The 14,651-nt window shown below is 35.0% G+C and overlaps 1 protein-coding gene across 2 annotated transcripts in view; it reads right to left on the bottom strand.

Moving 5' to 3' along the window:
• The window catches only part of LOC129218229 (uncharacterized), a 230,541-nt gene that overhangs the window by 25,131 nt on the left and 190,759 nt on the right, over window positions 1-14,651 (bottom strand). Inside the window, exon 5 of one of the 2 annotated variants that reach the window (XM_054852452.1) lies at window positions 7,175-7,267. The exons of the other annotated variant lie outside the window; for it this stretch is intronic. Within the exon in view, the coding sequence (XP_054708427.1) occupies window positions 7,175-7,267 (93 nt within the window). The remainder of the gene's footprint in view (window positions 1-7,174; window positions 7,268-14,651) is intronic. 2 annotated transcript variants of the gene reach the window in all.

Here is a 14,651-nt window from a genome sequence, read left to right as displayed (position 1 = left end):
TGACACCCTTTGAATCCAGTCTTACTAAGCATGAACAAATGAAAATAATACGTATAAGATGAATTAAGAAACTAAACGATGTTTTGATGTAGTTCATCCAATGAATTCTTTGAGGGAGTTTGTACCTCGTATACGAGAAATGTTAAATTGCTAAACTTTATGTACTTTTTCATAAAAAGTTTAAATGATAGAAACTTACAATTTTCAGTGTTTTCAAAAGATAGCTTAGAGTCTACTGTAGAAAAATTTTAAGGTGATTCTGTTTATTTCACAATTTATTAAAATTCAATCAATATTCACTTTTAAATGAGAAAAAGTTTTCTAAGAAAAGGAACGTGACTTTTTAAAATTGACGTTATGAGAAAATCGCCTTTGAACGTAAAATTTTACGTACGTTTTAATACATTCCTGTGGCATTAATACTTAAATTAAGTTACTTCTCACCTACACAGAAACATTAATCTGTTGTGACTTGAAAGCTCTTGATTTGAGCATTTTAAATGTATAAAAAGTGAAAAAAAATATTTTTCTTCACGATTTTAGGGGACTTACTCCTCTTTATCAAGTCATTGCTACAATACACGACAATTCCAAAGCTTAATTAGCTTTTGATGCCTAATTAATCTATATTTGGTGTCATGTTTTCCACAATCAGCAAATTTTTCGTGTAAAATTCTTTTTCAACGTATTGTCCTAAAGCTTCACGATGGCGAAATGCATTTAACTTTTGTTGAGTAACCTGTGCGTTATGTACCTTGAGATAAATATATTGAACCATAGTGTTTCAATCAACAGACATAGTTAAAATTATACCCCTCTGCACTATCTATTACCGAAAATGTTAAACTATGTTTCATGAAAAACTTCTAAAATATATCAAGAAACTACATTTGAGGCAGTGAGAAGCAAAGGGGTGTAAGGGGTCATTTGGAGTTAACCAGTACAAATGGTAGGTGAACCTCTCCTCTGTTTTGGAGCAAGAGAAATTACTAGTAACCCTGGTAGGTACTGAAATCTTAATATATAAAAATCTTCTGTGCGGACGTTTGTCACCATAAGGTTTTTAAACGGCTGGACCGATTTTGATCAAATTTTTTGTGTGTAATTAAGTTGTGGCAAGCATGGTTTCGAAGCGCGATGGATTGAATCGGAAACGTTTTCGTTAATTAATTAATTAATTTAAATATTGGATGATTATATCTCCCAAATGATGAATATTTATTTTAACCTATTGTTGAGCGAAAATTGAAATAAATATTTAACCCGTTACCAAAGAACAATAAGAAAGCCAGCTCTGCTTTTTGTAATGAAATTTCCTACTGTCATATGCCAATTAAGAATAAATAAAACGTAGAGAGAGAGTGAAGCCTTCACATTTCTTTTGAAAGCAACGATTTTAAGTCCCGAGATATATTTTAAAGTCAAGTACTGGAAGGTTCACACAAAACGTGTGTTCTGTCGTCGTTGTTGAACCATGTGACCGGATCGGTCCTTTAGGTTTTAATAACCAAATGATCAGAAAGTACCGTAGCAACATTTGTTTCCCAGCTCAAATCCATCTGAGTTTTGGTACCAATGTCAAAAATATTGTAAGGATTATTAAACTAATCAGTACATTATTCATAGTCCAGTCAATAGATACATTTTACCTTGCAAAAATTGGGGTCAAAGATTTTATTTTTTTAATTTGTACATATTGGGGCCGACATGGAAAAACCAAGTTATCCAACACGAAAGACCCCGGGAAAAATTTTGGGGGCCGAAAAACCACAAAAATTTATGACTTTTTTTATTTCTTTCAAAATATCTCCGAAATGGTTCATTTTAGAAAAAAGTTTTAAATGTAAAGTTTAAAGAACATAAAATTTCCTACAACTTTTGTATTTACAACTTTTTTGTAGCACAAATAACAAGCTTGCTATAGCTCTTTGAAAATAGGTAGTTTTCCTCCACTCCGAAAAAAAAAAGCTTTCACACTGAAAGCAAGGCGTCGTAATTATTAGAACTTGAATAGAAACTTAAGTTTCAGAGAGTTTATCGACAGTTAGAGTAGTTTGAGTTTCTTGCTCACCCCCCCCCCTGGATACAGTAGCAATTCTGGGTGACAGATTAGTTCCCACTGGACTCCAAAAACAAACGATGTATTATGAAACTGAAATACATATATACGCATTCATTTAAAGCACATACGACGATGCAATAATAATTAAAAAAAAAAAAAAAAAAAAACCTTCCCCACTGCTCACGAACTAACTTTTCTGATCTGACAAAGGTAGTCTTCATCAGACTCCAATAATAGATGATATATTGTTATTTGTAACTGGATTACACAATATGTACATTCATTTGAGGGATATAATTCGTACATTCTAGTCTAATTATTGCAAACAAAGATGCGATTTTTAAATATTAATGCGAAGGAATGAATATTAGGCAGCTAATAAACAAACAATCAACACAGTCATGCATCCTATGCTCTGATAGAATAATAATAATAAACACTCCCCCACCGCTCACGAACTAATATTTCTAGTCTGACAGAGGTAGTCTTCAGTCAGACTCCAATAACATATGATTTATATTGCAGTTTGTAATTGAATTACATAATCTTCTCATTCATTAAAAGCACATTATTCGTGCCATCTATTTTATTACAAGCGAAAATGCAATATTCGAATATAAATGTGAATGAATAAATATTAGGGTGATAATAAGCAAACAATAGACATAAAAATGAATAAATAAAGGTACAATAGTAATACGTAATGAACACTTTGAAAAAATTTTGCAGAAACTGACTTTTTGAGGCATGAAAAACCAAAACGAATTACCTTACAAAATGAAAATCCAACTGTAGAAGATTAATACATACATCTAAATTACAGAGAGATTCATTCGACCTTAAAGCAAATAGAGAAATGACAACAAAATACGCTGTTTATCTTCTTCGAAACCGTTTTGAAGGTCCAGGTTCTCCGGTTCAGAATCTGTAGGGGGTAGAAAGATCTCTTTGTTGCGGTAATTCCAAAAGCTCCTGGAACAAATCATCTTCTTCAGCAGTCTCATCCAAAGATGAAATTTCTGCAACATTTTCAATTTGTGCCACTGCAGTGTTTGCACGTGCTGGAGCATTTTAAACCTGCCTTGTGACAAGAACAGGCTCCAGTACAATTTTTCTTGCAGGTACAAGGTACAATCTTCAAAAGATTCTGAGTAACTGAATCTCTTTTCGTGTCAACATGCATTAGACCTTGCGTCCTGCATTCCCAACCCCATTTCTCTGGATTAATTATGTTGCCCCACCAACTTTGAATTTGGTGGTAGAACCGATATGAGTGATACCGTTAGCATCCCCCCCCCTCCCCGCACGTTGGAGGTAGCCCTGCAGAGATTTATCTTAGCCCTGTATACTAGTTTTATAAAAAGATTAAATTGCAAAGTATCCAAAGATAGGTTCAAATTCTTTACGTCACCTGTGTATAATATTTGCAAAATGTTTTCTCCAGCTGCAGCTAAGGAAGGCATCATGGTGACAGATTGGGTCCATAAATATTTCAATAGCTTCCTTAATTTCAGGAGTTTTTTTTTTTTTTTTGACTATTTTGTACAACTTAATTTTGCCTTGGCCAAAGATTGCCGAAGTCGTATCACACCCACTAAACGCATGGATGAAAAGAATATTGCTGGGGTCAAACTTAAAAGATTTAGTGGGGAAAAAAACAAATCACAAGCATTCCCTCTTCCAGGTTTTAAAAAGAACAAGTTGCTGAAAGGCTGTCCTAAAGCTGTCATCAGTCCTCTCGCCAACTATAACAACCTTTTCAATTTCTTTTGCCTTTGAAAGAGCAGTAAGTAAGTCGGCATTATCTTGAGTCTGCCTGACTTCAATGCCACACTCTTCGAAATATGTCTCAAGAAGTAGAATAAGACAATTCTTTTTGTTATAATTTGCTGGAAATCTTTCTTGAGGAATTTAGTTAACATGTTAGGTTCAACCATTACTTCAAGGGAAGAGATTGATTGCTCATTGATATAGCATTTATGACAGGCAGTGTGAATTGTCACTTCTTTTAAGAACTTCAAAAAACGCTGATGTTCATTTTGCCGTTTCGCGCTGCATCTTTGAAGATTTTCTGTTCCCTTCTCCTTCACAATCTTTATTTCGCATTCATGCAAACTGATTTCGCAAATAATAATGATAATAATAAAAATAACACCTTGGTCAGGCGTAATCATTTCTAGGAAAGAAAATTATAATTCAGAACACTCAAATTGATAAAACATACTCTCGCTCAAACCCTGAAGTGACCAACATGAGTAGCTATTGAATCGATTCATTTCATTTGGAGAAAAAAAAGGGGGGGGGGGGATGGAATGGGGGTGTTTTGTTTAAGTTAAAGGGAACGGACGCATTTACCCTCAGCTGTGAAAGACAAATGATTTCCAAGGTCAGACTGCCGGCGTTTCTCCTTTTTTCTTCCGTTATCCGATGCGCTTTCACGCACTTCGCTGAAGGGGTTCAGAAAAAGTGTGACTTTCAAGAAGCTGTAACTCGCTTGCTTTTCATGCTACAAAAATGTTGTAATGACAAAAGTTCAAGGAAATTTAATCCTCTTTAACATTTGCATTGGAAGTTGTTTTGTAATTTTAACCATTTTTGAGATATTTTGAAAATACTACAAAAAGTCACACATTTTTGGGGGTTTTCGGCCCCCAAAAGTTCTCCCGAGGTCTTTCGTGTTGGATAACTTGGTTTTTTCATATTGGCACTAGTATACACAAATTTAAAAAATAAAATCTTTGACCCCATTTTTTGTAAGGCAAGCCCGTTTTTTTCTACCTATTAACTGGACTATCAAGGAACAGGTGATGGAATTTAAAGACGAAACAAATTTTATTTTCGTCCAGTTAAATTACAACAGGGTATTTCTGTACACAAAAGATCAGTGCAGTGGAAGAACTTTATCTTTGGTGGAAAGAACAAATTAGGCAATATATGAAGTTTTAAAAGTTTTCGTTCAAAAGATCGGACCGCTAATTGGTCGGTGTTAGCTTCGCTCACTGATCGGCTGGATTAGAGTAACGTGGGGGCTTGGCGACTTTGGCTATAAACAATAGAGTTGCGTGATCATTTGTTTACATTTTAAAGCTACTGTTAATGTAATTTATTGTATTCTTTGTTTATTTGGCAAAATATTTCAAATTGCATTGAACTGTTTTTCGTTTTTAAAGATTGTTTAGTCATTATAGTTAAAAAATGTGTTTATTTCATATCGGGAGGGGGAGGGGGGGTCGAGTGATTTTCGTTTATTTAGTGAATTGTTTTTAACTTTTTCATTTTTTAAACCTATATCCTTTCGATTGTTTTATTCTTTTTCGTATGGGGATGTTGCCGCGGGATTTACCGTTTGTTCTAGATGGGTAGTTAGTTTTTTACACTTAATATCTGAGGGAGCTTTTTATTCTTTGAGTATGGCTGAAGGAACAAAGCATCAAGTACGGGAGAAAATATAGTTAATAAAACAAATGCTCACTGGGCATTAGATAAATCAAGATGTAATAAATATACGCATTCTGACACCAAGCAGCTTAAAACATGTCCTTTTTACTTATTTTTTTTCAACAAAACGGTTCAAACACTTGATAGTTTATTAAAATTTTTTAACTTTTCAATTTACAAAGTTTGAACAGAACAACGTCTGTCGGGTCCTCTAGTACAGTATAATTTAGATTAAAAAATCCAATAAATGCCTACATAGGAGCGGAAAGGTAAACGTACTTTTCTCAAAACTTAAAAATTTCCACTTAAAATTTGTGTAATGGAGGTTCACCTACCATTTGTAATGGTTAACTCCAAATGACCCCTTACACCCCTTTGCTTTTCATTACCTCATTTTATCAACCCCTTGTCTTCAGTAGAACTTGCTACAGAGCATTTCGTTCAACACAGCTCCCTCAGAATCTTACTTGAATTTCCCATGAAATCAGAAGCAGAAAATTTACTCAGAAACTAACTACGAATTCCATTATAAGTGGCTTAAATCAGTAATCAAACCTTTCGTGACCGACAAGTTATGTATTAAGAATATTTGAAGGATTTTTTTAATCACTGAAAATTAAACCATTACAAAACGAGCTGATGTGTGCATCACATGACTTCCTTTTACTCCAATTTCATGCCATTTTCTCATTACTGGCAGTTTTAATATGATTCAATAGTTTACTCTCTAAATATCACCAACAGTGGCCAAATTGAAACCAGATTTTTAAAAAAAAAATTAAAAAAATCGCCAAATGTATCGCCAAGTTGGTGACAAAACCTGGCGACCAAGACTGGCGATATATTGCTAAATGTCCGCCAAATTATAACACCACTTGAGTTTACATTGAAATTAACAAAGATTTCCCCCAAAAAAAGGGCAAAAGGCCCCCTTTAGAGCATACGAATGCAATCAAAAAAGAAGGTGCACAACTAGACGCCACTAGGAGTCTACGCAAAAAATTTCAACTTTCTAGGATATTCCGTTCTTAAGTTATGCGACATACATACACACATACGCATATACATACGTACATACAGACGTCGCGAGAAAACTCGTTGTAATTAACTCGGGGATCATCAAAATGGATATTTCGGGTGTCTGTACGTTCCTAGGCACACATCCACGTGTGGTCGGGTTGAAAAAAAAACTCAACATTCATTTGGGGGTGAGCAAAATGGAAATTAAGGCCGATTTTTCGGTGAAAATTTTTTTGCGAATACAATACTTCCTTTTTTGTAAAAGGAAGTAAAAACAATTTATTTCTCTTATTAAATTATTTATTTGAATTCCCTATAATTGTCTAATTTTTTTAATTGAATTTTTTGAACATTCTACTCTTCACGATTCCATGACTAATTGTTGATCCTTCAATTTCTCAAATAATTATTTCGAAAAAATACTCAAGATTTTTTTCAAGCACATTAGAAGCCACACAGTAAAAAACTTTATCTAGTTTACTTAAAACTTGCAGAAGAGTAAGCGGAAATAATTCTCATATTTTATTTCTTCAATCGATATTTTTAGCTGTTAATTAAGTATAAAATATTTAACCTTGTCCTTATTTCTTACACCGCGAATAAGGATTACCGCACAGAGTAATTTTATTTTGATGATAGTATGAGAGTACTCACAGTGTCTGAGACTAAGTACAGAGAAAGAATGATGTCAAGAACAGTCGCCATAGCGATGCAGAGAAGCCAAGGTAGCAACAGAATACGGTTATTCTGTAATACAGAAAAAAATATATGTTATTAAAACGAAAAGAATCAGATTCGGTGGTGTGTTAATCTCAAAGGAAGCAGCAAAAAAGAAAACGTATTTTATTCTTTACTTGAGAAAAATAATCAAGATATGATTCAAGATAAAAGAAATACGAAACGTTTTCTTAATTGCTTTTATTTGGAATTGAGCAAACCTGCATTTTTTACTCGCACAAAGCTAGAAATTTCATTTAGGTTCTTTTACAGAAAGTTTCTGAGATTAAATAATTCAAGAGGGAAGCGAGCATCAATTTTAATTCCTTTAAATCTGGCTTAGAAGAAAGTTATTTTTTTCAGTATTTTTCAATACATCTAATATTTCAATTTATACTAATAAATGAATAAATAAATAAATAAATACGAAACTTCTCAAATAAGTAGATACGTATGTGTAACTGATGCATTGTGTGTGCGTTTTTTAATACGCGAGAAGCAAATATGTGTCAAGAATTTTAGATGAAAATACTAAGAAAAATTGGAACATATTTTATCAGGACATATATATTTTTTGATTAATATTAATACGCCAGTGCCTTCGATGGGCTTCTCTTTTAATGTTCGAAGCAAATAAAAAAAATCCTTTGAAATATGTCCAATTGTTTTATAGAAACTGTTCAAAAGAAAAGTTGAATTTGTCTATCCAAATTTTGTCGATTTGTTGACTTTTTTATCAGTTAAAATGAAAAAAAAAATTATGGGTGTTTTTTCCTATGAGAACTAGATTGAAAAAAAAAACTTTTTAGTAGAAATTCAGTCTTCAATCATGAATAGCTCATTCTGCCATTACATGTCACATGTGAGCCTAATGTGTATTTTAAACGAGAAAAAGGCGGTGGCACAAAGATGACGCACACATGTACCCAACACATTGTGCCACACGAAAAATATCTTTACCTCCTTCCCTAAATACCTGGATTTTTTCAGCCACATTAATACATTTCTGACATGTTAGTTACATTGAGTAAAATTCAAATCCAGTTATCTCAAAGTGTAGGAAAGATGTGCGTAAAAATCATCATAAATTGCTCAAAGGTGGCGCCCTTGACGGTAATTTCCGCATTACGTAAGAATGAAGTTTAAAAATTCGGCATCCAATCCATTATTCTTCATTACAAAATGACAATTTTCCCAGTTACTATAAATTTTCTCTCCAGTTGCGTCAAAAAAATTTTAATCAGTACTTTTATGCTGAACAAAATGCAATTTCCTAAGCCTCTATCAAGTTTTCCCGTCAAAATCTTCTTTATTAAAAAGGTTAGCGCATCAATAATAACTTAATTTCAGAAGTTCAAATACTTTTCAGAAGAGTAAATGTTAGCTGTCACTCAGGGGATGAACGCAATCTCATTAACTCCGATTGGTGAGCGTTCAAAGAATGGAATTTTAATAAATTAAACTATAAATAGCAGAGAAAGATGTTGCGAGGTTTAGATGCTTTAGTCTCGAAATATGGGAACGTTTTATTAGCATGTCCCGTATTTAAAGCTTGTTTTTGAAACAGAAAACATCTTGTTCTCTTTGACGATCAATTAATAATTTTTATATAGTACTTTGGTTTTATATTAAGTGTAAAAGTTATAGTTTTACTAGAAATCATAAACAAGACAGAACGTTTTGATAGTTTGATAAAGCTTTGATTTGTTAAAAAAATCTTTTTTTAGCATAAATTTTCACGGAAGTTATAAGACTTAATTTTCAAAAAATATTTTTAATATTAAAAAAAAATATATTGGTGTTTCTCATGTGCTGATCATCATTTCAGTAAGGCTTCATAAGGCCTATTCTAGAATACGGCTATCCAGTCTACAGCTGTGCCTCAAACACCAACTTACAAAAGCTTGAAAGGGTACAGCTTAGTGCGGCTCGTATTATTACAGGACTTCGTAATAGTTGCCCAAATGAGATAGTACTATATGAGGCCGATCTGCAACCTCTCAGCCTTAGGAGAAAAACTAATTTGGTGAAATATTTCTCAAAGCTCACCAGTTATGGGACCCAGAATCGAACATCTGAGTTCTTGTTGGGGTGGACCAACAATAAAAGATTCAAGAAAAATAGCCCTTTAAGCTTGGCTGACTCTGACAACTTGATCCCAAAAAATGTAATTCAGCATAGTTTGAAACAGAGCATTAATCCTTCAATTGGTTTAAACAGAGTCTACTTCCACACGGATCTTCCTTCCCAGGTGAACAAGAAATCAGATGCACCGGCTTATTTGAAACAATTGGCTTTGGAAGTGATAAACAATATCCCTGAGGACTCTATTATAATGTATACGGATGGTAGTAAGGATGAACGTAACTGTTCTGGTAGTGGTGTTTATATTTTATTCCAAGGGTGTGCAACAAAATTGAGCAGAAGAAATCCAGACTGTTGCTCAGATTTTAGAAGCGAGCTTATTGTTATCGATGAGGGGCTCGGTTCAATTTTGTCAAACGGTTCTTCAGTCGTTTGGATTCTGTCAGATAGCCGAAGTTCCATCCAGTACCTCTCTGATTGGCATCAAGTGGGTGATGGTACTGGTGTTTCTATTATTAACAAACTGGAGCATATTTCTTCTTTTCGAGAGGTGCATTTTCAGTGGATTCCATCTCACGTTGATGTACACGGTAACGAGATGGCCGATATCTTGGCTAAAAAAGGGACTGGTGAGCCATTATATACACCTGATTCCTTGACTTACCTGGAGCTATTTTCTAAGGCTAAAAGAGATGCAAAGTCCTCCTGGACTGTCCCTCCTACCCATAATTGGTACCAGGCGAAGTGCCCGGGAGGTGCATTATCTCTCAAGTGTGGTAGGCGAGATCAGACGACCATCACTAGGCTCATTAGTGGACACCTAAAATCATTGACTTATTGCAGTGGAAAAAAGACTTTTCCAACCTGTGTGAAGTGTGCCGACCATCAGGCCACCCCCGAACATATACTGAATTGTCTGGGACTTTCAAGATTGGATCTTTTGGCGGATCCAATGTTGGTGTTGGATTTTTTGAGAGTGACAAATTTCATAGACCTGGTTTAGTGCTGCTAAACACCGGAGATTTGCAACAACAACAACATCATTTCAGTATTTTTGTCCTTAAAACAAATTTTTAATATCTTCATAAATGCTGCCATAATAATTTGAACATACTGTTGTGTCAGTGAAAAAATATCAATACTAATACATTATTAATACTTTTTAGCCTTTTTCGACCAAAAAAATATTGAATTTACATTTACCAACATTAACAGTGTTTTGTATCAAGATCATGTAGAGGGCGCCGCGGATGTGCGCCACTTGTGGAACGCTGAAACACTTGTAAAGAGAGAGTGACTTGCGTAATAGCTCGGTGCAATAACCACCGAGATGCAGTTGGTGCTTATTAATTGTTAATAAGGTATACAGTCCTCTGATTGAGTTTGTGTTTATTGGTAATGTCCGACCAGAACGGACAGCTGGACCGTCTTACCCGGAGCCCTATTGATTGAGAACGAGCAATTTTGAGTTAAGAGATACGTGACACTTTGAACTATCTTTCCAGTGAAAACTGTATTGCTTTGTGTTTATCGGATCTAAAATGTTTAAAGGTGCCAAAAAAGAAGATTTAAGGCAGATAGCCATTGAGATTGGTGCAGATGTTACAGATAGTATGACTATTATAGAGTTAACCAATTCGATAAAAGCTACCGAATTATTTGTTAAAGATCCCGAAGCAGTTACTGACATTGCAAATACAATAGTTAGTGAGAGAAAAGTAGAAAGAGAAATGCAGTTGAAGTTAGAGAGAATTAAATATGAACGAGCAAAAACAGAGTTAGAACTTGCTAAGATCAAAAGCGAAGCAAAGTTAGAGTATTCATTTGAGCCTGAGAAAATTGAATCGCTGGACTCACACGTAAAAAGTATTTGCACTTTGACAGTTAAAGTTCCAAATAGACCCGAAGGATGGAGTTATTTTTTCTCCTCCTTAGAACGCGCCTTCACTTCTAAAAATGTTCCTGAGAAATTCAAGGCTGAGATTCTTTTAAATTTATTAGGGGAAAAAGCAACTAACGTGATAACCTATATTAAGGATGGCGAGTTAAGTTATTATTCAAAAATAAAATCAATTGTTTTAAGAGAGTTTGAGCCAACCCCTCTATCGTATTAAGAGCATTTCCGAAAAACGCTTCGCCAACCCAGTGAAACACATGTGCAATACGCATCTCGTTTAATAACGAGTTGCGATTGTTATTTAAAACTGAAAAATGTATCAGATTTCGAAACCTTAAAAGAGCTAACTGTATTCGACAAAATTTATCAAATACTCGATAAAGATACAGCATACCACATCCGCATGAAACAGGCAGATGGCTGGTTCAAACCGACGCAATTATCGAAAGAAATCGATCTTTATTTTATATTGCGAGGGAAAAATATAAGTGATAATTTTAGAAAGAACTTTAAGGCTTCTTATTCAAAGAACAGTTCAAGACTTTTTCTGTCCGATATGAAAATTTCTAAATGTACACTACGTGTCTAAAAAAAAGTCGCATGCCTTACTATTTGGTTTGACCAACTTTTGCGCGTATTACTGCTTTGATACGCCGTGACATTGCCTCAGTGAGCTTTTGTAGAGTATCCGTTTTTATTTTCGCCCACAATTCCATCAAGAGGTCTTCTAAACGTTCGATAGATGAAGGAAGTGTGGGGTGTGATCTTAAATCCTTTTCGAGTACGTCCTACAGATTCTCGATTGGATTGAGGTCTAGACTTTGTGGTGGCCAAATCATGTGTCGAAATGATGCATCGTGCTCATCGAACCAATATTTAAAAATTGTAGTCCGGTGTACTCTGGCGTTATCGTCTCTACACCACTACCGTCAGGAAAATAAAAGTCAATAGATGGCATAACATGATCACCAAAGATCTTAAGGTACTGTTCAGACTTCATCTGGTAGGTGCACAATGCAGCCGAACCTAGTCCAGATGAACAGAAACAACCCCAGATCATTACACTGCCTCTGAAAGAGTGCATAGTGGGAACAAGACATGTAGGTTCAATTGCTTCGTGTGACTCTCTTCGAATCCTGACGTGTCCGTCATTTTTAAAGAGCGTAAATCTTGACTCATCGGACCACATGACCTTTCCATGCATTAGCAGTCCCGTTTTTATGATCTTATGCAAATTGCAATCTCTTCCTTCGATTAATGGCTCTCGGAAGTGGCTTCCTTATTGCAATACAACTTCTTAGTCCCGATTTTTGAAGTTCTCGTCGCATTGTGCGCTTGGAAATTGTTTTACTTCCTTCGTTGAAGAGTGTGGTGAGTTAAATGGTCGATTTCTTGCGATTTTCTTCACTTATCGCTTCAAAGAACGCCGGTCACGTTCGTCCAGAATGGATTTACGACCACAAAGATGTCGCGAACAGGTAGCTTCTTCGCCATCTTTCCACCTTTTAATAATGCTTTGAATAGTTCGCAATCCTATACCACTAATTCCAACTATGTCTTTGCATTTTGTCCCACTTTGGTACAGGTCAACAATTTGCCCCTTTTTCAACTCTTTTACATTACTTCCTCGAACACAACTACCGATTCCAGCCATGCTTACTTCGAACTAAACAGTCTTCTAGTGCAACGCCCGCATTTTAAGCTTGCATCGAGCAAAGATTTATGCAAATATCTGTAATACTCATCGAATCACCTTCTTCCAAAATTGGAACGTTTAAAATTCGACCGCGACTTTTTTTTTTCGAACACTTGGTGTATTTTATAGTGTTGTGAAAACCATCCTTTATACAAGTCCCCCATTTATAAGGGACTTGCGGTCAATGATCGAGTAGAAGTTGTAAAAACCTATAAACTGTGTTTCAATTGCTTAGGAAATCATAAGGTTTCAAACTGTAAATAAAGATACAATTGCGTAAACTGTAAGAAGCGTCATCACTTGACCTTACATTTCTCATCAGCTAATAAAAAAAGAAAACGGTGCATTAATGATGAGCGCAAAACTTTCCACTGCAGAGAACAACCCCTTATTTTCCCCCTCTGCTAGATAATTTATTCCAGCTACACCCGCTTTCGTTGATCCGTGTTTACAATACGAGAATGAGAAATACTTCGCAGCACCATGTTTAGACTATTCGAGCAAATCTTAATCCTTTTTTTTTTTTTTGAGTACTATTAGTTGTTATATAGGAGATAATTCCGATCTGAATTATATTCCTGTGAGAGGATTGCTGGATGTAGGCGCTGAATCGAACTTCATTTCCAAGAGATTAGCAGACAGGCTTTCTTTGAAGAAAGAAAAAATAAATGCCTCAGTGTCAGCGTTAAATAATTTATCTTTAAGGGTAAATTCTCGAATAAACGCTACGATCAAAAACGAAGAGAGAGACTTTAAATTTAATTTAGACTTTTTGGTCGTTTCCCGTATAATAGATTTTACCCCATCCAGACCTATTGAGTGTAATTTCCCAGAACTAACCAGAGTCAAATTAGCGGACGTAAATTTTAATATGCCTGGTCCTATTGACTTAATCTTAGGAGCGTAACATTTTAAGAATTTATGAGAATTGGTCAGGTTCAACCGCCTAATACTAAACTAATTTTACAAAATACTGTGTTTGGTTATTTTGTGAGTGGGAGTGTTCCTACATTAAATAATGAAAGGGTTCATTGTGGAATACTCATAGAAAATACAGACTTAGAGAAGTCCATCAGTAAATTTTGGGAACTTAAATTTATTGGCATTAGAGTTGAGAGTGAGGCCAGCGTGGAAAATGAGGCTGTGAAAAGTTTCAATGAGACCTTATGCGTTAAAGAAGGAAGGCACGAAGTTACCTTGCCGTGGAGAAAAAAATCATATGGAACTCAACGATAACTTTGATATCGCTAAAAAACGTCTCGAGAGCTTTACAAAAAGAATGAAGAGAGATAAATCGCTACACATAGACAACTGTGATATTTTACAGGGTTATCTGGAACAAGGTGTGTAATCGAGAGATTAGTAGATCCTACTAAACCAAATGATAAACCTGTGTTTTACATGTTGCATCAAGCTATATTCAAGGAGTGAATCTAAATCCAAATCTTATCCTGCTTCTGGTTTATTTTGGTCTGAATAGCATTGCGTTCGTCGCGGACATCGAGAAAGCATTTCTTCAAATTTCTTTAAGTGAGAAAGACAGAGATGCTGTGAGGTTCCTTTTCACTAGAAATTTCAAAGATATAGAAATTTACAAGTTTTTGCCTTGTTTTAATTGGAGTTAGTTGCAGCCCGTTTTTATTAGCTTTATCGCTCAAATCGCATATAAAGAAGTATCGAGAAAAGTTTCCCAGTACAGTAGAAGTGCTCGACAATTGCTTTTACGTAGATGATGT

This window comes from Uloborus diversus, chromosome 3 (genome assembly GCF_026930045.1).
Source record: "Uloborus diversus isolate 005 chromosome 3, Udiv.v.3.1, whole genome shotgun sequence".
Classification (NCBI taxonomy): domain Eukaryota; kingdom Metazoa; phylum Arthropoda; class Arachnida; order Araneae; family Uloboridae; genus Uloborus; species Uloborus diversus.
Note: the sequence above shows the minus strand (reverse complement) of the source record. Positions and strands in the feature narration are given on the sequence as shown.